We start from the raw sequence: 27578 nt of genomic DNA, 5'->3' as shown, positions 1-27578 counted from the left end.
TTTCCATTGGCTTCTCTTTTGACACCCTTAAATCCAAGGCTACATGAAAAGACAAAGATACATAATCGAGTTATATCTTCAGGCAATGATAACTCATATCAACAATTCTTATTTTCTGCTTGGTATTTTATGAAGCTGAATTTACACAAACATTAAAACCACTTGGCTTATGGTTGAAATGTTTGATCATTTTATGTGTGTGTGTGTGTGTGTGTTTAACTCAGTAATATGCATTTACAGGAAGTATAATTAAAAATCTTTCCCCTTGTTTTGAATAAACTTATGGTCTCAAACCCAGAATTCTTTCAACAAGAAACAGGTCATTCAACAATTTATTGAATGCCCACTGTGTGCTGGGAACTCTGCTATACGCTAGCCTACCTCATGTCATACCCACAATGCTACAACAGCTCCCCGCTGTTCTCCTGGGTTCTAGTCTTCTTCCCTTCAGTCCACCTTGCATACCTCACCAGTCTCAGCTCTCCAAAGTCTAACTTTACTCTTTTTGTCCAGCATATCCAATGGCTCCCCAGTGCCACGAAGGTCAAGTCCAGCTCTTTAATGTGCTGGTTAAGGCTTCCATGCTCAGGCTATGCCCTCTCTAATGGAATTTCCTAACAGCTGTATAGTCTCTTTGGTCCTCTCCTGTGCCTGGTACTCAGAGGTGCTTAATAAGCATTTGTTAAGTGATAGGCAAAAAAAAAAAAAAAAGCCAGCTATTTTCATGAATATATCTTGACAGATAAACAAAAACCACTGTTGGTCACTTGGAAATAACCAATATGACCCACAGATTTTCATGGTGACTTTTATTTATTTCATTGAATTCTAATAAAATTTATTTTATAATTGAAAGACACCTCCTTCCATATCAGTGACATCATCACATGAAGTGTCATGTGATACCTCATCTTATACTTTTAGCAAAGTAACTTCCCTAATAAATCATGTATGTCAAATATAAATTTCACCTCTATCAATAAACTTTTCCATTGTGAATTCTGTTTTATACACTAAATTTGAAAACATTTTTTTCAATGGATATAAGATTGCTTGCAACGAATGCAATTAAATGTAAATAACAAAAAGAATTGCAACTAAAGAAAATAGGTATGAATAAAAGGAAAGTGCACAGAGATGAGAATACAACATACAGAACTTAAGGACTGAAGAGTTGTTACTAATACCTCAACTTTGTCTTTGAGTTTCCTAGCAGCCAAAGTAACAAAAGAGCTTAGAAGTAAAACAATTCAAATTTGATAACATTTTAATATGAGAAACAATATCTTTAGGAAATTTTTAACCCTAGTTTTTCATAAGGCTACCTGTAGAGCTAAACTCTGTGTGTATTATGTAGCTAAGTAAAACCACAACTGTATAACTCTAAATCAAATGTAGGAACAAAAATTTCAATTTCATGTTAAAAAAAATGTCATTTTCCATATACCATCACTTTCAATATGACTTATACTATGAATGTTCCCACAATAAGCACTTTGGAAATACTATTTTGAGAATAAAGTAAGATGAAGCACATGAAGTTAATTATATTTTTCTGTTTAAGTAAAATTCTATCGTGTACGATGTAGTGCACAGTACTCACTATTCAGGCGCAAGGTGTCGCTCTTTACTTGGTGGAAATAGTTGTTTCAAGGGTTGGTCTGAACAGCCAGGAACGCCCCATACAGAAAGGACTCCATCATGCCGAACGCTACTGTTAAAGGATTCTTTGAAACTTCTCAAAAATTAAGCTAGATTTTTAATGCCAAACCGGAGTCTCTGCTGCTTTAAGTGTAAAGGACCTTATTTTGGAAGTCAATGTCGTATGCGATGTCCGGCTCTCAAAGAAGGGGATTGGGCACTCAGCGTCTGCTGCTGTCGCTTCTCCTCCTTGCAGTCTGGGAGGCTGGCAGCGGCCAAGTTCATTACTCGGTCCTGGAGGAGGCCAAGCACGGCACCTTCGTGGGCCGCATCGCCCAGGACTTGGGGCTGGAGCTCGCGGAGCTGGTGCCACGCCTGTTCCGAGTGGCATCGAAGGGTCATGGGGACCTTCTGGAGGTAAATCTGCAGAATGGCATTTTGTTTGTGAATTCTCGGATCGACCGGGAGGAGCTGTGTGGGCGGAGTCTGGAGTGCAGCATCCACCTGGAGGTGATCGTGGACAGGCCGCTGCAGGTTTTCCATGTGGAGGTGGAGGTGAAGGATATTAATGACAATCCACCGGTCTTCTCTCTCAAAGAACAAAAGCTGCTGATTCCTGAATCTAAGCAACCTGACTCTCATTTTCCTCTAGAGGGAGCTTCTGATGCGGATATAGGAGAGAATGCTCTATTGACCTACAGACTAAGTCAAAATGAGTTTTTTTCTTTAGAATTACCAACACATAGTAAGCAGACTAAAAGATTGTCGCTTACATTAAAAAAATATCTGGATCGAGAGAAAACTCCAGAACTTAATTTGCTATTGACAGCTGCAGACGGGGGGAAACCAGAGCTCACTGGCACCGTTCAGCTTTTCATCCAAGTCTTGGATATTAACGACAATGATCCGGAATTTGAGCAATCAGAATACAAAGTGAGATTGATGGAAAACACTGCTAAAGAAACATTTATGATAAAGCTAAACGCCACAGATCGAGACGAAGGAGTCAATGGGGAGATTACCTACTCTTTGGTGTCAGTGAAGCCCAAAGGAAAACTCTTGTTTACACTAGATGAAAATAACGGAGAAGTGAGGGTTAATGGAACTTTAGATTATGAGGAAAACAAGTTTTATGAAATTGAAGTACAGGCCACAGATAAAGGGAATCCCCCAATGGCAGGTCACTGTACAGTCTGGGTAGAAATATTAGACGCCAATGATAATGCCCCTGAAGTCACCGTGACTTCCCTATCTCTCCCAGTACGAGAGGACACTCACCCTAGTACTGTCATTGCGCTGATCAGTGTATCTGACCGTGACTCTGGTGCCAACGGGCAGGTGATCTGTTCTCTAACGCCAAACGTCCCTTTCAAGCTCATGTCCACGTTCAAAAATTACTATTCATTGGTGCTGGACGGCGCTTTGGACCGCGAGAGTGTGTCGAGCTATGCTCTAGTAGTGATCGCACGGGACGAGGGATCGCCTCCGCTCTCCGCCACCGCCAGCTTGTCCGTGGAAGTGGCGGACGTGAACGACAACGCACCGGCGTTCGCACAGCCCGAGTACACGGTGTTCGTGAAGGAGAACAACCCGCCCGGCTGCCACATCTTCACGGTGTCGGCGCGGGACGCGGACGCGCAGGAGAACGCGCGGGTGTCCTACTCGCTGGTGGAGCGGCGCGTGGGCGAGCGCGCGCTGTCGAGCTACGTGTCGGTGCACGCGGAGAGCGGCAAGGTGTACGCGCTGCAGCCGCTGGACCACGAGGAGCTGGAGCTGCTGCAGTTCCAAGTGAGCGCGCGCGACGCGGGCGTGCCTCCGCTGGGCAGCAACGTGACGCTGCAGGTGTTCGTGCTGGACGAGAACGACAACGCGCCCGCGCTGCTGCCGCGGCCCGGCGCGGGCGGCGGGGGCGGCGCGCTGAGCGAGCTGGTGTCGCGGTCGGTGGGCGCGGGCCACGTGGTGGCGAAGGTGCGCGCGGTGGACGCGGATTCCGGCTACAACGCGTGGCTGTCGTTCGAGCTGCAGCCGGCGGCGGGGGGCGCGCGCAGCCCGTTCCGCGTGGCGCTGTACACGGGCGAGATCAGCACGACGCGCCCGCTGGACGAGGCGGACACGCCGCGCCAGCGCCTGCTGGTGCTGGTCAAGGACCACGGCGAGCCGGCGCTGACGGCCACGGCCACCGTGCTGCTGTCGCTGGTGGAGAGCGGCCAGGCGCCAAAGGCGTCGTCGCGGGTGTTGGCGGGCGCCGCTGGCGCCGAGACGGCGCTGGTGGACGTCAACGTGTACCTGATCGTCGCCATCTGCGCGGTGTCCAGCCTGCTGGTGCTCACGCTGCTGCTGTACACGGCGCTGCGGTGCTCGGCTCCGCCCAGGGAGGGCGCGTGCGGGCCTGGGAAGCCCACGCTCGTGTGCTCCAGCGCGGTGGGGAGCTGGTCGTACTCGCAGCAGAGGCGGCAGAGGGTGTGCTCTGGGGAGGGCGCTCCCAAGACCGACCTCATGGCCTTCAGCCCCAGCCTTCCACCTGGTCTGGATAAAGAAGTTGGAGAGGAAAGGCAGGAGACAGGATCAAATCACCCTGGGCAGGTGAGTTCTATAGATTTCCTCTTATTTTGAAGTCTGTGTTAAATTTTTAAAATCCACTTCATTTCACAGAAAAACGTAATGAATATTCTGTATTTTGAGTATTAACGTTTTAGACGACTGTAAATGTTTTAGAAAACAATTTCTGTTAGTCAAATGCCAACTGATAAAAATCCAGTTTTAATCATGCGATACCAGGGGTTTTAGCCAATAAATGCCCCATGTCTCCAAATGTTTTGGTAGAAAATGGTAAAGGAAGATGCAAAAATGACTCTCCTGTCAGCACTTTATTAGATATAATGTATAATTTTCAGTTATGTACTTGGACCACTTATTTCATCTCTAAATCTCACTACTCTAGATAATTCCTGTGGCTATTTACATTTGCTTGTCCTCTTTGTCTTTTAACACTACCTTATGCTTTAACATTTTCACATTATTAGATAGCTTGACTTTTCTCACTTCCGGCTTGTATCAAAGATTGAACACTCTCTTCTTTAAGTCTGAAAACATTTACCTTTTTCTGTAGAGTTAAACATGGGTCATACATTTGTTTTCCATTAAATAATCTTTAGTTTTGCCTCAATTGATAAGATAAAACCTGTTTTCATATTATTTGCAGTTAAAAATTCAGTCTTGCAGTATTGTTTGGTGGTTTCATTGAAATAATGGAACTTAAAAGTTCTGCCGATTAATTTTATCGCATGTAATGGGTACAGATTTTTTGACAACATAGTCAAACAGAGCTCCCAGATTTATGCTTACAAAGTTTACTAGGCAAATAAAGTTATTCATATCACTCCACCACATCTTGGAACTTGCTGAAGACATGCATCTAGAAGATGCATTTAGAAGACATGCATTATAATATGTGCAATATATGCTGGTTGACAGCCTGACCCAAATTTTGTGGATTCATCTAGAAAGAAAAATGTTAAGTCTATTCAAGTGAAATGTAGGTTATCATTTTCGCTTATCTGGCAATTTAAATTTCCTGTCTTTAAATGCTTTATCTCCGATGTTTGTGAAATTTTCTTTTAATGTGCTATAATCTTTTCTGATGATTATAACCAAAGGTCATTTACCTTAGGTCATTTACCTTAGGTCATTCTTCTAATTCAGTGATCCCTAGCTATATGTAGAGTGGTGGAGTAACGGATTTCTTTGAGAATTTGTTTTTAAAAAATATTTTATTTATTTATTTGACAGACAGAGATCACAAGTAGGCAGAGAGGAAGGCAGAGAGAGAGGGGGAAGCAGGCTCCCTCTGAGCAGACAGCCCAATTCAGGGGCCAGATCCCAGGACCCTGGGATCATGACCTGAGCTGAAGGCAGAGGCTTCACCCAATGAGCCCCTCAGGCACCCCTTCTTTGAGAATTTGATGAAATTCATATGTGGCTATGGCTCCTCTTTAGCTTTAGGGGCTAAAATTTCTTTATTCTATAGTAGGCAACCAAATTAAAACACAAAATGTTTCATACTTAAAAGATTAAGCTATCATATCACTTATGAAACTGTAAATGTATAAATGTGAATGTTAGGTAGGGCACACATTATTATCCATCTCCAGGTGAAGTTTTTGGAATGGCTCAATGTCATGTAAATTAATAAAGATATTGGAATATTTTAAGTACATGCTAAATTTGTGCAAATTCTTATTTTTACAGTATACAAGTAGTCAATGTACAGTTTTAGATAATTCCAAATTACATGAGCTATTTTCTACAAATTATGTGTCTTTCATACTTATTTTTAGTTTGAGGATTACAATTCAATGGTGTAAAATTATAATTTTAATATAATTTCCATCTTCTAGTTCAATTGTTTAAGTATTAAGCTAATTTTAGATGTTCTTTATCTCTTTAGTAATTTAATTATGTCTAACAGTGTGTGAGGACTACATAACTAACACACTACTTTTTCAATAGTTTCTAAGCAATCATTGTACATTGACTTTTTTTGAAAATAGAAGATAGAAAATGAAGAATCAGGGTAGTGGTGTTAGACAATTTAAATAGCCCAAAAGCATAAAGATTCAAATTTTTTAGATTACTTAAGAACCAGTTTTATAGTTGATTTAAGTTATCTTTTACTTGTGGGATGATTATTATTACTTCCTGGTTTTATAAAGATTTCTTATCTCATTTTCCTTCATTATTATATGTAAAAGGATTGGTGACAAATTGTTGGCTTAAAGATTTTGACTTGAATTTTAATGAGCTTATAAACTCTGTATTTGTTTACAGTTAGCTGTGGAATCTTTTCTGTGTTTTGTTTTCCCTTAAAGCTGATCTTGAATTAATTAATAAAATTATGAAAAGTCCTTTGATTCTCTCTTGCATCATAGTCACCATTCTGATTTAGTTTTCTTTCTTTTTTTTTCCATTCTGATTTTCTGAAGAGAAGCAGATTTTGAGGGACTACTAACTGGCCTGAAGGGCACATTTAAAGGGAGACCAAAAGTTCATTTTGAAGTTTATATTTATTTAATTTTAGTTAGAGAGACTGGGCTCCAAAACATCTCACAGACGTTTTTCATATTAGGGCTCCACAGCCACTTTAGAATACTGTGAAATCTGGAGGTTTTGATTCAACATTTTACATGAAAATGCTTTCCTCCTGCTAGAGTGAAACTTTACAGGATCTGTACCCAAGCTTCATTTTAATATGTTATGGGAATAAGAGCATTGTATGAAAAGTCATTGCATTTGAGCATCAAGGAACAAAAAACGACATATTCCACATTTATGATGAATTTTTATATCCAACGGAAGTATGAATAAAATAATTTATATGAATGAAATATTTAGTTAGTAGAAATACTTTAGTTTCTTTTGGGGGGGGGTTCTCCTAAAGTCCTACAGTGAAGTGCTTGTGAAGGATAAAAGTCGTTACAAGTGAGAATTGTAAGCAAAATAAGGCCAAGTGTGATGTATATTATTCTTTATTTTATTCTCCATGATAGGCAAAGAGTTGCTTCTGACATTCTATATTTCAATGATTATGATAGACTTTGAAGCAGAATATTTTAAAAACTGCAGTATAATAGAAATGACTGTGCTTTGTTACTAATATCTTATACATTAAAAAAAAATAAGCATTTACAAAAAAATCCATGAAAACATCCAAAGGTCAAAAAATTTAATGTGTCCCGAGAAGTGGCTAAACTACAAAGAACCTCACGATCTGTCTTGTACTTACATAATCAGTCACATGATGTCGCTGTACACTCAGAAGGTGAAAAGGAAAAATTTTGTCTGCGCGCCCAGATTCCAACCATTGACAGAATAGGATCGACTCCATATTGACCGGAATGCTGGGTAAATTTTACTATATCTACACCTACAGGAAGGGAGACTGCTCACAAAGGTTCGCAGGTGAGCGATCCCTTAAAACCAACAGTCCCACCTCGGAGATCTTGTTAACTACAATGGTGTTTTCCTGGAGAGGAGGCCCAGGAGCCCCGCGATTGCTGCTGTCGCTTCTGCTCCTTGCAGCGGGGGAACCCGGGAGCTGCCAGGTCCACTATTCGGTCCCAGAAGAGGCCAAACACGGCACTTTCGTGGGCCGCATCGCGCAAGACCTAGGGCTGGAGCTGGCAGAGCTGGTCCCACGCATGTTCCGGGTGGCGTCCAAAGGACGCCGGGACCTTCTGGAAGTAAATCTGCAGAATGGCATTTTGTTTGTGAATTCTCGGATCGACCGGGAGGAGCTGTGCGGGCGGAGCGCGGAGTGTAGCATTCACCTGGAGGTGATCGTGGACAGGCCGCTGCAGGTCTTCCATGTGGAGGTGGAGGTGAAGGACATTAACGATAACCCACCAGTGTTCAGAGAAGAAGAGCAAAAGGTACTGATTTCTGAATCTGCCCCGTTAGATTCTCATTTTCCTCTAGAGGGCGCTTCGGATGCGGATATCGGTGTAAACTCTCTTCTGACCTATAGGTTAGGTCTAAATGAGTATTTTACTCTTAAAATAATAACGAAAAACGACAAAAGTATATTGCCTGAACTAGTTCTACGGAAGTCTTTGGATAGAGAGGAAACTCCAGAACTTAATATATTGCTGACCTCCCAGGATGGGGGTAAGCCCGAGCTAACAGGATCTGTTCAGATTAAAATAAACATTTTGGATGTGAATGATAACGCTCCAGAGTTTGATAAGCCTGGCTATAAAGTAGTGCTGTTTGAAAATGTCCCAAACGGCACGAGAGTGATTCAGCTAAACGCTTCTGATCCAGACGAAGGGGTGAATAGAGAAATTTTCTATGGAATCAGACTGATTTTGCCAGTAAGTGAGAAATGCATGTTTTCAATAAATCCAGAAACAGGTGAAATCAGAATTTACGGGAAATTGGATTTCGAAGAGAATCATGAGTATGAAATTCAAGTTAACGCCATTGATAAAGGGATTCCTTCCATGTCAGGTCATTGTACAGTCTTAGTGGAAGTTCTGGATCTGAATGACAATACCCCTGAGGTAATGATCACTTCGCTGTCGCTCCCGGTGCGAGAGGATGCTCAGGTGGGCACCGTCATCGCCCTGATCAGCGTGTCTGACTGTGACTCTGGCGCCAACGGCCAAGTGACCTGCTCACTAACACCCCATGTCCCCTTCAAGCTGGTGTCCACCTTCAAGAACTACTATTCGCTGGTGCTGGACAGCGCCTTGGATCGCGAGAGCGTGTCCAACTATGAGCTGGTGGTGACCGCAAGGGACGGGGGATCGCCTTCGCTCTCCGCCACGGCCAGCATGTCCGTGGAAGTGGCGGACGTGAACGACAACGCGCCGGCGTTCGCGCAGCCCGAGTACACGGTGTTCGTGAAGGAGAACAACCCGCCCGGCTGCCACATCTTCACGGTGTCGGCGCGGGACGCGGACGCGCAGGAGAACGCGCGGGTGTCCTACTCGCTGGTGGAGCGGCGCGTGGGCGAGCGCGCGCTGTCGAGCTACGTGTCGGTGCACGCGGAGAGCGGCAAGGTGTACGCGCTGCAGCCGCTGGACCACGAGGAGCTGGAGCTGCTGCAGGTCCAAGTGAGCGCGCGCGACGCGGGCGTGCCTCCGCTGGGCAGCAACGTGACGCTGCAGGTGTTCGTGCTGGACGAGAACGACAACGCGCCCGCGCTGCTGCCGCGGCCCGGCGCGGGCGGCGGGGGTGGCGCGCTGAGCGAGCTGGTGTCGCGGTCGGTGGGCGCGGGCCACGTGGTGGCGAAGGTGCGCGCGGTGGACGCGGATTCCGGCTACAACGCGTGGCTGTCGTTCGAGCTGCAGCCGGCGGCGGGGGGCGCGCGCAGCCCGTTCCGCGTGGCGCTGTACACGGGCGAGATCAGCACGACGCGCCCGCTGGACGAGGCGGACGCGCCGCGCCAGCGCCTGCTGGTGCTGGTCAAGGACCACGGCGAGCCGGCGCTGACGGCCACGGCCACCGTGCTGCTGTCGCTGGTGGAGAGCGGCCAGGCGCCAAAGGCGTCGTCGCGGGTGTTGGCGGGCGCCGCTGGCGCCGAGACGGCGCTGGTGGACGTCAACGTGTACCTGATCGTCGCCATCTGCGCGGTGTCCAGCCTGCTGGTGCTCACGCTGCTGCTGTACACGGCGCTGCGGTGCTCGGCTCCGCCCAGGGAGGGCTCGTGCGCGCCTGGGAAGCCCACGCTCGTGTGCTCCAGCGCGGTGGGGAGCTGGTCGTACTCGCAGCAGAGGCGGCAGAGGGTGTGCTCTGGGGAGGGCCCGCCCAAGACCGACCTCATGGCCTTCAGCCCCAACCTTCCACAGTCAGGAGAAGATTGTTTAAATCCTTCCAGTGAAGTAAGTCATTAATATAATTTAAGTATATTTGTTTCCTTTAATAATTCTTTGTTAGGATGTAAATACATTCTCTCTTTTTTCTTCGTGTTATCTTTTAACCAGGGAACATCTTCCGTGGTATGATCATTCTCTCATTTTGAAATTTTTGTGTATTTCATGTTCATTTGAAACTTGCATTTGAAAATTCACTTGAAGTTTCATGTATTAGTGAGATACATAGGTGAAATACTGGCTTTGGATCACCACATTTTAAACTTCCTAATTCTATCATTTTTCTTGTATTATTGGCCTTGAGAAACATTAGTACATAAGAGTAAAAACTGCATAGGTGTTTGAAAACTCAAGTATATTTTTTATGATATTTTATAATCTCATGATCAGAGAATATTTGCAAGAGTAGTACAAATAATTTTCAGATACCATTAACTGGATTCTTTTACCATTCCTTATATACATAAGCTTCTAAAATATCCTCCTGAATACCATTTTAATTTCAGCACAACGTCCTTCAGATATTATAATAATAATAATTTTGTTGTTAATTCTAAGGAATAATTTTGTTATTGTTCACACAGAGTGCCTTCTTTCTTTTAAGTGAGATTGGCTACTTACTGTACTATTCTTCTTTACATAAAATATAATAAAGTAATTGCATATTTAATATATTATAATATGCACCTGAATCAGGGTGCATCTTGTAATTGATGGTTTATAATAACTTTATTGACTGTTTTTCTTTCTTGGTAGCACATAAGTAACGGTGCATCTTAGAATTAATGACTACTTTTGAATTCAGTAAAATACAGTAATACTTACTGATCCCCTGTTATTTTGTAGAGCCTATGCTATGATCTCTAACTGTATCATTTCATCTAGTTCTCTAATCAGTCCTGGGGCACTTAGCTGGCTCAGTGGGTGGAGTACGCGACTCTTGATCTCAGGATCCTGAGTTTGGAGCCCCACCTTGGTTGTAGAGATTACTTGATCATAAAACCTTTTAAAAAAGAAACCAGCCTTATGGTGCGAGTACATATTTATCATAGTCACTTTGCTGATGAGGAACCTGAAGCTTAAGCCACAAATAGAGAATGAGAAGTAGCCCAAACTCAGTTTCAGAGGATCCCAAACCCATTATGGTGCACTACTGCTCTGAGACTATTATCAGTTAAATCTTTTATTTATTTTTTGAGATTTATTTGAGAGAGAGAGGGAGAGTGCATGTGCACAAGTTGGGGGGGGAGGGGCAGCGGTAGAGAATCTCAAGGAGATTCTCCACTGAGTCCAGAGCCTGTGAGACCATGACTGGAGTCGAAACCAAGACTCAGACACTTAACTGGCTGAACCACCCTGGGACCCCCCAGTTGAGTCTTCTAAAATGTATTTAGCTTACTTCACATCTTGTAGTTTTTTCCACAAAAATATCCAGAGGCTTCTATGACTAGAGACTAAAGTCTTAAATCCTTCAAGCTAGTAGTGAAGGAATTAAACTTTCCTGCCTTTGCCTACTACTGTCTCAAATATCTTTAGTTTTTGAATATGAAATATAACATATGTTCAATCAGTAATTTTAAAAAGATTTTATTTATTTATTTATTTATTTGAGAGAGAGAGATAGAAAGAACAGGCATGAGTGAGGGGGCAGACACAGATGGAGAGGGAGAAGCAGACTCTCCGCTGAGCAGGGAGCCCGATGCGGGGCTTGATCCCAGGACTCTGAGATCATGACCTGAGCTGAAGGCATATGCTTAACTGACTGAGCCACCCAGGCACCCCCCAATCAATAATTTTTTAATACATATACAGTATTAAAATAAACCACCTAGGTTATTCCCTGCAAGGTAGAAGTGGGGGTGGGTTCCAGAGATTAGGCATGTTTTATCGAAGAGTGCCTTGAAAGACAGATAACTTTTTAACTGGAAAGTTTTACTGATGGAGAGATTAGTATGAATAAATGAGCAGAGTTTGCTTTAGTGACTGTGTACTTGAAGGATGGAACAGGGGAGATTCTGCAGGTAAGAAATCTAGTAAAGAATTTTTCAGAATTTTCTAGTTATCAGGTAATGGAAACAAATCATGACAGTCAAAATAGATCGAAAGAAACATGTACAAAAGGCATTAGCATATATAGAAGCAACCTAATGATGAATGATTCGTTACAAATGATAAGAGAAAGACAGAAATTGGGATGACACCAACTTTTTTGTTTGGTCATGTAGGAGGATGAGATTGCCATTAACCAAAATGTAGAATACAGTTGAAGAAATACTTTGTGTATGTTTGTCCAGCTAGCAAATAGAAACATTTAAGAAAATGTTATTCTTTCGATGCTAAGAGAATGTCATTGTGATTAGAAATACAGGTCAGGAGCTCAGGGACAGATTATAGATCTAGATTTGGGAGTAAGTCCCTTATGGGAAAAAAAAATCTATGAAAGTATAAAATCAGAAAAGACAGATTAAAAAATGAGAACAACGTGTCCAAGTAAAGAATTGAGGTGAATATGTATGTTCATTCTTGCGATTGCTGTAGCAAAGTACCAAAACCTGCGTGGCTTAAGCTAACAAAATTTGGTTCTCTCACAATTTTGGTGGACCAGAAATCCAAAATCCAAGTGTTGCCAGGGCTGTACCCTCTGAACCTCGAAGGGAAAATCTGTTGTCTCTTGCACCTTCTGATGGCTATCAGCAGTTCTTGGCTTGTGGCTACATCATTCCAATCTCTATCTCCCTGGTCATATTGCCTCCTTTTCTGCATATCTTCTTATCCATATTTTTTTATAAGGATACATGTGATAGTACTTTAGGGCTCACCTGGGTAGTCCAGGCTAAACTCCTTCAATCAATAATTATTTGAATACATATACAGGACCCTAAACTTAATCATGTCATTTGCCAAGAAAGTAATACTAATGGGTTCCAGGGATTAAGACTTGAGCATATCTTTTAGGGGAGTCACTATTCAATCCACTATAATAGGCTTAAAATCATAAGTAGGCTATACAACAGACAGCAGAAATAAAACTCCAAGTACAATATATCAAGTAACTGTTAGAAGTTTAAGGTAGAGAGAAGGGTTAAACAGAACTTGCTTTTCCCACAAGAAGTAGCAAATTTAAATGTGTATGTATAATGTGTGTACATATGTATGGGCATGTGTATATGTAAAATATATATGTGTGTATATACATACATATGGACACATGAGTGTGTTTGTAGTGTGAGGAAAAGAAGCAAGTATAAAAAGATACTGAAGATGCAACAGGTAGATTAAGAATGAAGATGAAAAAAAGGGGAAAAGAAGAAAGAATGAAGATGAAAATGAGGGGCACCTGGGTGGCTTAGTCCTTAAGCTGCTCCCTTCCGCTCAGGTCATGATCCCAGGGTCTTGGGATCAACTTTTGCGGTTGTTGTCATTGTCATTGTTGGGCTCCCTGCTCCGCTGGATGCCTGCTTCTTCTCCATCAACCTCTCTTTCTGCTCATGCTCTGTCAAATAAATAAATAAAATCTTTTTGAAAAGGTATGCAGGTGAAGATGAAAAATATAGGGGCATCTGGATGGCTCAGTCAGTTAAACGTCTGACTGGATCTCAGTTTGGGTCTTGATCTCAGAGTCTTGATCTTAGGGTCGTGAGTTCTGGCATGGAGCCTACTTAAAAAGAAAACAGAAAAAAAGATGAAAAATATGGAAGAGGATAGAAGAGAGAATAATATTTTAAGAGCATAAGGTTGACTTTAAAAGTAAGGATAATTTTTCCTTAATAGAGAAAGAAAAATGTTGATACAAAAAAAGAGACTCTGAATTCATATGTGATTACTTATCTCTTTGTGTAAGTTATCTGAGAACGACATGGTGGGAATGAGGTTGGGAATTTGAGAAGGAAATATGGAAGAATCTTTGTATGCAGGTGAAAAGAGTTAATTAGGAATTCATTTGCAAGCCCAAATCAAATGTGAGAGTAAACTTGTAGAGAATATCGTGATCATGGTGAAGTAACATCCCTAAATGGAGAAGCTAAGTAAGAGGAGAAAATGGTTAGGCTGTGTGTTGGAAGCTAAAGAAAATGTTAGAGGAGTAATAGAAGTAGGTGAGTGCTTTCGGGGTATCTGACATATTTCACATAGTTGACTCTGAAGTCTAGGTTAGGTGGAGTGGAAAGGAAAACAAGGTAGAGCTTGATAGACAAGAACAACTACAAATAATACAGGGACTGTTCGGCGATAGGAGTAAAGTATTAATGAAAGTAATGTAACAGGAGAGAAGGATGGAGGTAAGAGAATATCAGATACTCTACTCAAATTTTCAGAGATGAGCAAAGACACAGAAATGAACTAAACTATTGTTTCATGGAGCATTGTGCACAGGACAAGCAAGATAATTATTGGAGCTGTACTCTATTTTGCCTGGAACTTTGTGGCTTGGTAAAGATAGTTGTAGCAATAGGTAGAAGTAATATTCCCTTCCTTTCTTTTTTGCTAAAGATATGTTAACATTTTTGCCTACCTGTTGATGTTTGGAAAATCAGAGTCAATTGAAATGATAGTAAAGTTTTTCCCAGGGATGGGGAAGAGAAGAGTGAAGCTTAACTATTGGTATTAATTAAAATTCCATCAGATTTGTAGGATGCTAGTTCTTGGCATCTTTTATGCAAAGAAAATTTTAAAATGTTGTTATATCTTAATGATCTAAATTATTGTGTTTATGCACATGCTCACATACAAATTCATACACATTGATAAGATACTTCGTTTAGATACAAATATTTTATCCACATTTCATAATTGGGAGAATTTATATGAATGGTTTATTTACACAGCTGGTATACCACTTAATATTTTCCACGATAATCCGTTTTATTCTTATAATTGATTATATTTCCATTTGGACTTAATGGCCATTGTGTGAACAGTTCTAAATAAATATTACAGGAAAAAGACATTCCCAACTGAAACCACCAAAGGCAGAACTGGAGACTGGTTTCCAAAAGTGAATACCAAATACTCCTCCTTCAAAATTCTGCATGGGAGATCCTGGCTGGCTCCTTCAGCAGAGCATGTGACTCTTGATCTCAGGGTTGTGAGTTCAAGCCCCACATTGGGTGGAGAGATTACTTAAAGATAAAGTCTTGAAAAAAAAATTCTGCATGGGGGCACCTGGGTGGCTCAGTGGGTTAAGCCGCTGCCTTCGGCTCAGGTCATGATCTCAGGGTCATGGGATCGAGTCCCGCATTGGGCTCTCTGCTCAGCAGGGAGCCTGCTTCCCTTCCTCTCTCTCTGCCTGCCTCTCCGTCTACTTGCGATTTCTCTCTGTCAAATAAATAAATAAAATCTTTAAAAAAAATTCTGCATGAAAGTTTTACACTTGCAAAATATATTTGTGGAAAAACTGAATTCAAACAATTCTCAACTAGCATTGTATACAGGGCAGAATATAGCGACTTACTGTTTCTGGAAAGAAAGACATTTAATCTTCGATTACGTATTTGCAGTGAAAAATCTCATGAAATGAAAACAAAACAAAACAAAACAAAACCCTCTGCATCAATGGAAAATGTGAAGACCTAATCATTTCTACAGTTACACCTTCATGCACATGGTGTCGCTCTTTACTGAGAACATTTCCGAGAAGAACGTGCCTCTGCTTCCTCCTTCCTGCAGAAAATTGGTCAGATAGTGGAAAACCTCTGTTGAATCCTCCCCCTCAGAAGCCCGCGAGAGTCAGTTTGCGGTAAGGTATAACTTATACTTCAGATTACCTTTGAATCCTTTTGAGTGTACCATGCTGTTCTGGCGAGGAGGCCCAGGAATCCCGAGTCGGCTGCTGTTGCTTCTGCTCCTCGCAGCCTGGAAGACTGGGAGCGGCCAGGTCCACTACTCAGTCCTGGAAGAGGCCAAACACGGCACCTTTGTGGGCCTCATCGCCCAGGATTTGGGACTGGAGCTGGCGGAGCTGGTGCCACGCCTGTTCCGGGTGGCGTCCAAAGGCCCCGGGGACCTTCTGGAGGTAAATCTGCAGAATGGCATTTTGTTTGTGAATTCTCGGATCGATCGGGAGGAGCTGTGCGGGCGGAGCGCGGAGTGCAGCATCCACCTGGAGGTGATCGTGAACAAGCCGTTGCAGGTTTTCCATGTGGAGGTGGAGGTGAAGGATATTAATGACAATCCGCCTGTGTTCCCTGAAAGTAAAAAAAGAATAATCATTGCAGAATCTAGACCCCCAGAAACTCGGTTTCCACTAGATGGCGCATCCGATGCAGATATTGGAGTAAACTCGGCCTTGACCTACCGAGTGGATCCCAACGAGTACTTCGCTTTGGACACACAGAACGATCGTGAACAGACGTCTTCGTTGTCACTTGTATTGAGGAAATCATTGGACAGAGAGCAAATTCAGGAGCATAACTTAGTATTGACAGCCACTGATGGGGGTAAACCGGAGCTGACCGGCACAGTTCAGTTGCTGATTACAATTCTGGATGTAAACGACAATGCCCCAGAATTTGAACAGTATATTTATAAAGTGACAGTATTAGAGAACGCATTTAATGGAACATTGGTGATCAAGCTGAATGCCACAGATCTTGATGATGGTACGAATGGAGACATAATCTACTCATTTAGAAGGCCTATATCGCCTGCGGTGTTATATGCATTTATCATAAACCCCAACAGTGGGGAAATTAGAACAAGAGGTAAACTAGATTTCGAAGAAAAGAAGTTGTATGAAATATCGGTGGAAGCAACAGACAAGGGGAATATTCCAATGGCAGGTCACTGTACCATTTTCGTGGAAATACTAGATATAAATGATAATACCCCAGAAATTACCATAACTTCTCTGTCACTTCCGGTGCGAGAGGATACTCAGGTGGGCACCGTCATCGCCCTGATCAGCGTGTCTGACCGTGACTCTGGTGCCAACGGGCAGGTGACCTGCTTACTAACACCCCACGTTCCCTTCAAGCTGGTGTCCACCTTCAAGAACTACTATTCGCTGGTGCTGGACAGAGCCTTGGATCGCGAGAGCGTGTCCAACTATGAGCTGGTGGTAACAGCACGGGACGGAGGATCGCCTCCGCTCTCCGCCACCGCCAGCGTGTCCGTGGAAGTGGCGGACGTGAACGACAACGCGCCGGCGTTCGCGCAGCCCGAGTACACGGTGTTCGTGAAGGAGAACAACCCGCCCGGCTGCCACATCTTCACGGTGTCGGCGCGGGACGCGGACGCGCAGGAGAACGCGCGGGTGTCCTACTCGCTGGTGGAGCGGCGCGTGGGCGAGCGCGCGCTGTCGAGCTACGTGTCGGTGCACGCGGAGAGCGGCAAGGTGTACGCGCTGCAGCCGCTGGACCACGAGGAGCTGGAGCTGCTGCAGTTCCAAGTGAGCGCGCGCGACGCGGGCGTGCCTCCGCTGGGCAGCAACGTGACGCTGCAGGTGTTCGTGCTGGACGAGAACGACAACGCGCCCGCGCTGCTGCCGCGGCCCGGCGCGGGCGGCGGGGGCGGCGCGCTGAGCGAGCTGGTGTCGCGGTCGGTGGGCGCGGGCCACGTGGTGGCGAAGGTGCGCGCGGTGGACGCGGATTCCGGCTACAACGCGTGGCTGTCGTTCGAGCTGCAGCCGGCGGCGGGGGGCGCGCGCAGCCCGTTCCGCGTGGCGCTGTACACGGGCGAGATCAGCACGACGCGCCCGCTGGACGAGGCGGACCCGCCGCGCCAGCGCCTGCTGGTGCTGGTCAAGGACCACGGCGAGCCGGCGCTGACGGCCACGGCCACCGTGCTGCTGTCGCTGGTGGAGAGCGGCCAGGCGCCAAAGGCGTCGTCGCGGGTGTTGGCGGGCGCTGCTGGCGCGGAGACGGCGCTGGTGGACGTCAACGTGTACCTGATCGTCGCCATCTGCGCGGTGTCCAGCCTGCTGGTGCTCACGCTGCTGCTGTACACGGCGCTGCGGTGCTCGGCTCCGCCCAGGGAGGGCGCGAGCGGGCCTGGGAAGCCCACGCTCGTGTGCTCCAGCGCGGTGGGGAGCTGGTCGTACTCGCAGCAGAGGCGGCAGAGGGTGTGCTCTGGGGAGGGCCCGCCCAAGACCGACCTCATGGCCTTCAGTCCCAGTCTTCCGCCTGGTCTGAGTTCTACGGAGGGAACCGGTGAAAGAGAACCAGACATAGAACATTTGAAAGAGGTGAGTTCGTATTAAAAACTGCCTTACTCTTTTAGCCTAACTCACAGCTTTATTGTTTAAGGTTTTTCATTCTCAGTTGTAACATTATTCTTTAATTTTGCTTGTCGTCATGGTATTTAATAGTATTATTGACATTATGGATTGAGTTATTGTTCAGATTGGGGATCCTGGGTGGCTCAGTTGGTTAAGCTTCGAACTCCATTTCCGCTCAGGTTCCGATCTCAGGGTCGGGAGATTGAGCCTCAGGTGGGGCTAGCTCTAGGCGTTGAGCCTGCTTAAAGATTCTCTCTCCCTCTCTCTGCTTCCCACCCCCGGCGCCTTGTTGAAATAGTTAAGTAAAAGCCACAATAAATTATTTGTAAGGTTTTTCTTAGTAACAGTTTGTAAGTATTTATTTCCTATGTGCACATTTACAGGAAATCATACATTATGAATACTTGAGCGTTCTGAAAGCTTTGTTTTAATAAGGCTAATTAGAATTTTTAAAAAATATTTTATTTATTTATTTGACAGAGAGCTAGAGAGAGAGCACAAGTAAGCAGAGTGGCAGGGAGAGGGGCAGAGTGATAAGCAGGCTCCCTGCTGAGCAGGGAGCCGGATGTGGCCCCATCCCAGGACCCTAGAATCATGACCTGAGCTGAAGGCAGCTGCTCAACCAACGGAGCCACCTGGGTGCCCCTGATTAAAGCATTAAAAAATTTAAAAAATTTCAAATGAATGTCTTTATTTTAAAAATTCATTGATATACCACATATGTGTTTTATTTATTTTTAAAAAGATTTTATTTATTTAGTTGACAGAGAGTGAGATCACAAGTAGACAGAGAGGCAGGCAGAGAGAGAGGGGGAAGCAGGCTCCCCACGGGGTAGAGAGCCTGTGGGGTCTCCATCTGAGGACCCTGAGATCAAGACCTGAGCTGAAGACAGAGGCTTAACCTACTGAGCCACCCAGGAACCCCTATGTGTTTTATTTTAAAGACCTCATAACCTTTTATTACAAAAAATGCCCTTTAAAAGTTCATTTTATTTATTTATTTATTTATAAAGATTATATTTATTTATTTGACAGACAAATCACAAGGAGGCAGAGAGGCAGGCAGAGGTGGGGGGAAGCAGGCTCCCTGCTGAGCAGAGAGGTTGATGTGGGGCTCCATCTCAGGACCCTGAGATCATGACCTGAGCTGAAGGCAGAGGCATTAACCCACTGAGCCACCCAGGTGCTCCTAAAAGTTCATTTTAAAAAACACTTTATTTATTTACTTGAGAGAGAGAGAGAGAGAAAGAGAAAGCGCACAGAGGGAAAGGGAGAGGCACCTCCACCCCCAAACAAGGAACCAAATGCAGGGCTCCAATGCAGGGCCCTGGGATCATGAAGGAGCAAAGACAGACACCCAGCTGACTGAGCCACCCAGGTGCCCCAGTTCATTTTTGTTTCTTAAAAAAAAAGAAATCTTCTTTGATTTGGTCCCTTCTCATTTCCTTCTTGTCATCTCACCATTCCCGTCAGGTATCCAGTACAAAGGAAGCTTGTGATTTTCTTTGCATATATTTATTTTCAATCACTTAATTACTCCACACAGGTGTATGTCTTTTAGATTTTTTTTTGTTATATGTTTTAGAAAGTTTATCAGGACAGATAATGCACTTTATACTTTTTAGTCACCAATGTCTTTGGAAACCCTACAAATCTGTTATTTTTAATAGCTGTCTAGTTCCCCGTAATGCAGAGTGAATCACTGATATATTCAGTTATTTACCTGTTGACGAACCCCGCATTTCAAGTGTTCTTTAGCCCTCATAAGCCATGCTGTACTATTATTTACATATTTCTATAATATTGGTGCTTTTATTTCCGTGAAATTCACTTTCAGATGTGGAATGGACGCATCGAAGTGTATTAATAATTTTAATTTTAGAATGTATTGCTAGAGTACTGTTCAAGTACTTTTAATTGCCACCAACAAGTTATGAGCACCCTTTCTTGTCTCTAAAATCAGTCGTGGTTTTATATCTCACTGTTACTTTAATTTTAATTCCATATAACACCAGTGAATTTGAGCATATTGTCATTTGTATTTGGTTCTCTTTGATTTGTTACGTAAATTACTTGTTCATTAAAAACTTGAAAAGTGGGGCACCTGGGTGGCTCAGTGGGTTAAAGCCTCTGCCTTCGGCTCAGGTCATGATCCCGGCGTCCTGGGATCGAGCCCCACATCGGGCTCTCTGCTCGGCGGGGAGCCTGCTTCCTCCTCTCTCTCTGCTTACTTGTAATCTCTGTCTGTCAAATAAATAAATAAAATCTTAAAAAAAAAAAACTTGAAAAGTTTTTTTTTTGTTGTTTTTCAGTTTGGGAAAGTTCTTTGTAAAATGTAGATATTAACTGTTATCTTCTACCTATTTCACAAATATTTTTTCCTCCTATACAATTTATGTTGATTTGTTTATCGTATATTTTGCCAGATAAAAATGTTTTTTGTATTTCTATATTAAAATATGTTTATTTTTCTTTTATGGATTTTACAGTCTCCATGTTTAGTTAGGAAGATGTTAATTTTTTAAGGAAGATTTAATTTTTATATGGATCATCCAATAATTAAATTAGTAAACATTTATTTCTAATTTAAGTGTTTTTGAAAAATTGAAGTATAATTGACATATAGCATTATATTCATTTCAGATATACAATGTAATTATTTGACATTGGTATATATTGGGAAATGATCACCACAATAAGTCTAGTTAATACTTATTACCATACATTGTTATAGAATTTTTCCTTGTAATGAGAACTTTTCAGATCTACTCTTTTAGTGACCTTCAAATATGCAATTCAGTATTATTAAAAATAGTAACTATTCTGTGTATTATTTATTTTATAATCAGACGTTTGTACTTTTGCCCAACTTCAACCACTTGGCCTACTCCCATCCACTGCAAATGGCAAACACCAATGTGTTCTCTGTATCTTCTAGTTTTTTCTTTTTAGGTTCCACATAAGTGACAAAGTTTTTCATTTTTTTTCTTCCTTTTTAAAAAAATTTTTCATTTATTTACTTGAGAGAGAAAGAGAGAGAGCATGCATAAGCGGGGGAGGAGGGACAAAGGGAGAGGGAGAAGCAGACTCCCACTGGTCAGGTTGCCCAATGTGGGGGTCCATTCCAGAACCTTGGGGTCACAACCTGAGCGAAATACAGACACTTAACTGACTGAACTACCCAGGTGCCCCCTTTTATTTTTCTTTTTTAAGATTTATTTATTTTAGAGCAAGAGAAGGAGAGTAGGGGAGAGCTGGGGGGAAGGGCAGCAAGAATCTTAAACAGACTCTGCTCAGCACAGAGCCTTTTCCATCTCACGACCCTGAGATCATGACCTGAGTGGAAATCAAGAGTCTGATACAACGGACTGTGTCACCAGGTGCCCCAAAATAATTTCTTTTAATGTAGTTATTTATTGCTGTAAATTTCCCTCTTAGCCCTGCTTTTGCAGCATCCTATAAGTTTTGGTACATTGTGCTTTCATTTTCATTTGTTTCAAAATATTATTTCCCTTCTATCTCATCTTCGGCCCACAGTTTTTTAGGAGTGTGTTATTTTTTTTTTAAGGAGTGTGTTATTTAATTTCCACATATTTGTAAATTGTCTAGTTTTCCTCCAGTTATCAACTTCTAGTTTCATATGATTATGGTCAGAAAATCTACTCTATATGATTTGAGTCTTTTAAAGTTTGCTGAGACTTATTTTGTGACCTAGCACATGATATATCCTGGATAATGTTCCATGTGTGCTTGAGAAGAATGTGTTTTCTGCTGAAGTTGGTGGGTATGTTCTGTACATGTCTGCTAGGTCCATTTGGTCTAAAGTAGAGATAAAGTTCAGTGTTTTCTTATTTATTATCTGTCTCGGTGATCTATCCACTGATGAAACTGGGGTTTGAAGTCCCCTGTTATTCCTGTAATGTCTGTTACTCCCTTCAGATATGCTATTATTTGCTTTATATATTTCTGTGTTCTGATGTTGGGTAGATGCATAAAAATTGTTACATCCTCTTGATGACTTTGACCTCTTTCTCACCATATGATGACCTTCTTTGTTTCCTGTTACAGTTTTTTACTTAAAGTCAGTTTTATCCAATACAAGTATAGCTATTCCCACTCTATCTTTTTATTTCCATTTGCATGGAATATCTTTTTCCTTCTCTTCATTTTAAACCAGTGTATGTCCCTTGAAAGTGCTGGAGGCGGCATATAGTTGGATCTTGTTTTTAATTCATTCAGCTATGCCTTTGATTGGAGAATTTAATCCATTTTCATTTAAAATAATAATAGGTAAAGGGGCGCTTGGGTGGCTCAGTGGGTTAAAGCCTCTGCCTTGGGCTGAGGTCGTGATCCCAGTATGCTCAGCAGGGAGCTTGCTTCCCCCTCTCTCTCTGCCTGCCTCTCTGCCTACTTGTGATCTCTATCTGATAAATAAATAAAATCTTTAAAAAAAATTTCTAAAAAAATAATAATAGGTAAGAACTTACTATCTCCATTGTTTTCTGGCTGTTTTATAGTATCTCTGTTCCTTTTTTCCCCGTCTTGCTATCTTCCTTTGCGAATTGATTTCCTTATCTTTATCTTGTGTGTATCTTTGATTTCCTTTTCTTTATTTTGTATCTACTATAGTTTTTTTATGGTTACCTGTACTTTACTTGAAGCATTTTATAGACATAGGCCTATTTTAAGCCGACAACAACTAGGCTTTTTTATAAAGATTTTATTTATTTATTTGAGAGAAAGTGAGCATAAGCGGTGTGAGGTGCAGAGGGAGAGTGAGAAGCAGATTCCTTGTCAAGCTGGGGGCCCGATATGGGGCACGATCCCAGGACACTGAGATCATGACCTGAGCTGAACGCAGACACTTAACCAACTAAGCCACCTAGGCACCCCAGTAAGTTGGCTTTCATCACATGCAAAACTCTACTCTTTTACTCCTACCCATTTTATGTTTCTATTGTCATAATTTATGTCTTTTTATAGGGTGTATCCATTAACAAAATTATAACTATTTCTATTTTAAATATATTTGTTCTTTAACCCTGAGAGTATGGTGGTTATCACACCACTATATTACAGTATTGGGTATTGTTAATCTGACTCTATACTTACTTTTACCAGCATATGGTATGTTTTCATATGTTTTTATGTTACTAGTTATCATCGTTTGATTTCAGTTTGAAGAACTCCTTTCAGCATTTCTTGTAAGGCAGGTCTAATGGTGATGAACTCCCCAAGCTTTTGCTTATTTGGGAAAGTCTTTATCTCACTTTCATTTTCGAAGGATAACTTTGCTGCATAATGTTTTCTTGGTCAGTGGTTTATTTTTATTTCAGGACTTTGAATAACATCACCCCATTCTCTCCTGGCGTGCAGTGTTTCTGGTGATAGCCTACTGGGGGTTCACTTATAAGAGAGAAATTGTTCTCTCTTTTTGCTCTTAAAATTCTCTTTTCCTTTAATTTTATGTAGTTTTATTATAATTTGTCATAGAGAAGATTGTTTTGGAGTGACATTTTGGGGTGAACCTATTAGCTTCATGAACTTGGATTTCCAAATCTTTCCCCATGTCCAAGAAGTTCTCTCTCATTATTTCCTTAAATAAGCTTTCTACCCCTTTCCTCTTCTGAGATTTCAGTGATGATTTCTTTTAACGGTGTCTCCAGGGCCCATGAGTGGTTCAGTTAGTTAAGCATCTGTCTTCAGCTCAGCTCATGATCCCAGGATCCTGGGATCAAGCCCCATATCAGGCTCCATGCTCAGTGGAGACCCTGCTTCTCCCTGCTTGTGCTCTCTCTCTTTCTCTGTCAAATAAACACGTAGAATTTTTAAAAAAAATTTTAAATAAAGTTGTCCCATAAGTCCTGTATACCCCATAGGTTTTCTTCATTACTTTTCACATATTTTTCTTTTAGCTCCTTGAAAAAAATTTTTAAAATTTAAATTCAGGGGCGCCTGGGTGGCTCAGTGGGTTAAACCTCTGCGTTTGGCTCAGGTGATGTTCTCAGTGTCCTGGGATCGAGCCCCGCATCCCCCTCATTGGGCTCTCTGCTCATCAGGGAGCCTGCTTTCCCCTCTCTCTCTGCCTGCCTCTCTGCCTACTTGTGATCCCTGTCTGTTAAATAAATAAATGAAATCTTTAAAAAATTTTAAATTCAATTTAGTTAACATATAGTGCATTATTACACGAATAGAATTTAGTAATTCCTCAGTTGCATAAAATACCCAGTACTCATTACATCACGTGTCCTCCTTAAGGCCCATTATCCAGTTACCCTATCCCCCCACCCTCTCCCCTCCAGCAACCCCCAGTTTCTTTCCTATAGCGCTCCTTTTGACTGGAGATTTTTATTTTATTTTATTTTATTTTGGAACCTGGTAATTTAAAATGCTCTTTGTTGCTCCCTCTAGTGTCTATCTGCAGCATTTTAGTTTTCTATGTTCTATGGCAATAGTTGTCCCTTGTTTTCAGTGATCACTAGGCATCCAGGGTATGCTGGTTTCCTGTCAGCAACCCGAGTCAGATAAAACAGATACCAGTTTCTTAGGCAGCTTTCCAAAATCCCAAAAGTCTGGACACATCCTCACTTTTCTCCCTCCTTCGTCCCCTTGGTATTATCTTTTGTTCTCCATAGCCTTCAGGCATCCAAACTATGCCAGTTCCATCAGTTCTCTGATTGGGGCAATATAGAAATTAGTCCTTTAAGGCAGCCTTCTGAGAAGTTGTTACATTGGACACATGCTGTGCTCTTTTCTTTCCCCTGGAAGGGCCAGTAGCAAGCCAGGGTATTCTTTCTTGGTGGGTCAACGTGGGTGCAGGGCTGATGTGAGCCAAGTAAAATTTATTCTTTGTACTTGTTTCAGCATAGCTATTTCAGCCTTGTGTTCACCTGGGAGTACTCCGGCTTTGTAACTGGACTCTGGAATCCTCATAAAGGAATTTTGGTCTGTATATTGTTGCTAATTGTATTTTTGTGGGAGAATAAGGGCTGGGAATTCTTCTTCTGTTATTTTGCTGGCATCATTTTGATACACTCTGAGTTAATTTTTGTAGATGGTGTGAGGTAGTGGTCTACCTTAACACTTTTGCAAGTGGATATACAGTTATCCTGGCACTCTTTATTGAAAAGAACTATTCTTTCCCTGTTGAAATGTTGGGGAACCATTGTTGGAATTCAGTTGATCAAGGAATGCCTTCCTGTCAGTAGGGCACAAGACTCTTGATCTCTAGGTTGTGAGTTCGAGCCCCATGTTGGGTGTAGAAATTACTTAAAAATGAAATCTTTAAAAAGAAGAAAGAAAAGAAAATCAGTTGATCAATAAATGTGGGAGTTAATTTCTGGATTCCCATTTCTATTCCATTGATTTATATGTCTGTCCTTATCCCAGTACCACACTCTCTTCGTTATTATACTTTTGAGGCAAGTTTTAGAAATTATTTGTTCTCCAACTTTGTTCTTTTTCTCAAGATTTTCTTGGCTCTTCTGGGTGACCTGCATTTCCATATGAATTTTAGGATCGGTTTGTCAGTTTCTGCAAGGAAACCAGCTTACTTTTGATAGGGAGTATGTTGTAGATCCATTTGGACAGTATTTCCATTTTAACAGTGTAAAGTCTTCTGATCCATGAACATGGGATTTTCCCCATTTCGATGTTTTTTAATTCCCTTCTTTTTAGTTTAATTAATTAATTACTTATTTTTAAAGATTTTACTTGTTTATTTGACACACAGAGAGAGTATAAGCAGGGAATGCAGCAGAGGGAGAGGGAATAGCAGACTTCTTACAGAGCAGGGAGCCCAAAGGGCTTGGATCCCAGGACCCTGGGATCACGATCTGAACTGAAGACAGATGCTTAACCAACTGAGCCACTCAGTTGCCCCTTCTTTAATTCCTTTCAACATTGTTTTGGAGTTTCCAGAGTACACATTTTATATTTCTTTTGCTAAATTTATTCCTTAATATTTTCTTTTTTTTAAAGATTTTATTTGTTTATTTGACGAGATCACAAGTAGGCTGAGAGTCAGGCAGAGTGAGAGGAAGGGAAGCAGGCTCCCTGCTGAACCTGCTGGGGCTCAATTCCAGGACCCTGGGATCATGACCTGAGCTGAAGGCAGAGGCTTTAACCCACTGAGCCATCCAGGTGCCCCCTTTTTAAAAAACATTTTAAAATAGATTTTTCATTGCATTTTTTATTGGTTCATTTTTACAATAGTTAGTCTATAAAATATAATTGATGGGTTTTTATATTAATCTTTTATCCTATAACCTTTCTGATGTCATTTATTTGTTTTACAGTTTTTAGTGGATTCTTTAGGATTTTCAATATACAAGGACTGGTCATCTCTAAATGGAGATAGTTTTAATCTTCCCATCCATTGCATCTGAATGTCTTTGATCTTGTATTCTTCCCTAATTGGGCTAGCTGGAGCCTCTAGCACAATGTTGAATAGAAGTGGTTAGAGAAAACTTTCCTGACTTGTCGCTGACCTTAGGCAAAAGCACACTGGTTTTTACCTGTAACTATAATATTACCTTTCAGTAGGTCTTTGAAAATGACCCCTCTTTCACTTCTGGTTTTACTAATTTTAGTCTTGTGGCTTTTTCTCTTCGTCAATATAGCTAAGGTTTTGTCAGTTTTCTCGATCTTTTCAAAGAACCAACTTTGGCTTCATTGTCTTCCTCTTCAGTTTTCCACTCTATCTCATGAATGCCCTTATCAGGATAAGGAAATTCCCTTCTCTTCCTAGTTTGATGGCTGATTTTATTATAAAATGGTGTTGGATTTTGCCAAACGATTTTTCTGCATGTATTCAGATGATCATATGGTGTTTGTATTTTAATCAATTGATATATCACTATGAGCTGAATTGTGTCCTCCCAAAATTCATGTGTTGATGCCTGAACCGAAGTACCTCAGAATATATTTGGAATTATAAATCTTTTTTTTTTTTTTAAGATTTTTTTTTTTTTTATTTGTCAGAGAGAGAGAGAGCAAGAGCGAGCACAGGCAGACAGAGTGGCAGGCAGAGTCAGAGGGAGAAGCAGGCTCCCTGTGGAGCAAGGAGCCCGATGTGGGACTCGATCCCAGGACGCTGGGATCATGACCTGAGCCGAAGGCAGCTGCTTAACCAACTGAGCCACCCAGGCGTCCCTATATTTGGAATTATATTTGGAGATATATATTTTTAAAATTTATTCCATTTTTTCAGTGTTCCAAGATTCATTGTTTTTGTACCACAGTGAGTGTTCCATGCAATACGTGCCCTCCTTAATACCCACCACCAGGCTCACCTATCCCCCCATCTCCCTCCCCTCTAAAACCCTCAGTTTGTTTCTCAGAGTCCCAGTCTG

The 27578-nt window shown here is 42.3% G+C and overlaps 2 protein-coding genes across 2 annotated transcripts in view; both read left to right on the top strand.

Moving 5' to 3' along the window:
• Positions 1 to 1830: 1830 nt before the first annotated feature.
• LOC309860941 (protocadherin alpha-11-like) lies at positions 1831 to 7603 on the top strand (the record flags this gene model as incomplete). Its single annotated transcript, XM_082723366.1, has 2 exons — positions 1831 to 4224; positions 7571 to 7603. 2 exons carry the CDS (start codon positions 1831 to 1833, stop codon positions 7601 to 7603), a joined length of 2427 nt encoding a protein of 808 aa, XP_082579492.1.
• Positions 7604 to 7605: 2 nt separating this feature from the next.
• LOC309860940 (protocadherin alpha-13-like) overlaps positions 7606 to 27578 on the top strand; it is a 113527-nt gene continuing 93554 nt past the window's right edge. Inside the window, exons 1-2 of the mRNA XM_082723365.1 lie at positions 7606 to 10022; positions 15694 to 18192. Coding sequence (XP_082579491.1) covers positions 7653 to 10022; positions 15694 to 18192 — 4869 coding nt within the window. The 5' untranslated portion in view covers positions 7606 to 7652. The remainder of the gene's footprint in view (positions 10023 to 15693; positions 18193 to 27578) is intronic.

The sequence above is a fragment of the Mustela nivalis genome (genome assembly GCF_964662115.1).
Source record: "Mustela nivalis genome assembly, chromosome: 3".
Classification (NCBI taxonomy): domain Eukaryota; kingdom Metazoa; phylum Chordata; class Mammalia; order Carnivora; family Mustelidae; genus Mustela; species Mustela nivalis.
The sequence above is the reverse complement of the archived record's forward strand: the minus strand, read 5'-3'. Positions and strand labels throughout refer to the sequence as shown.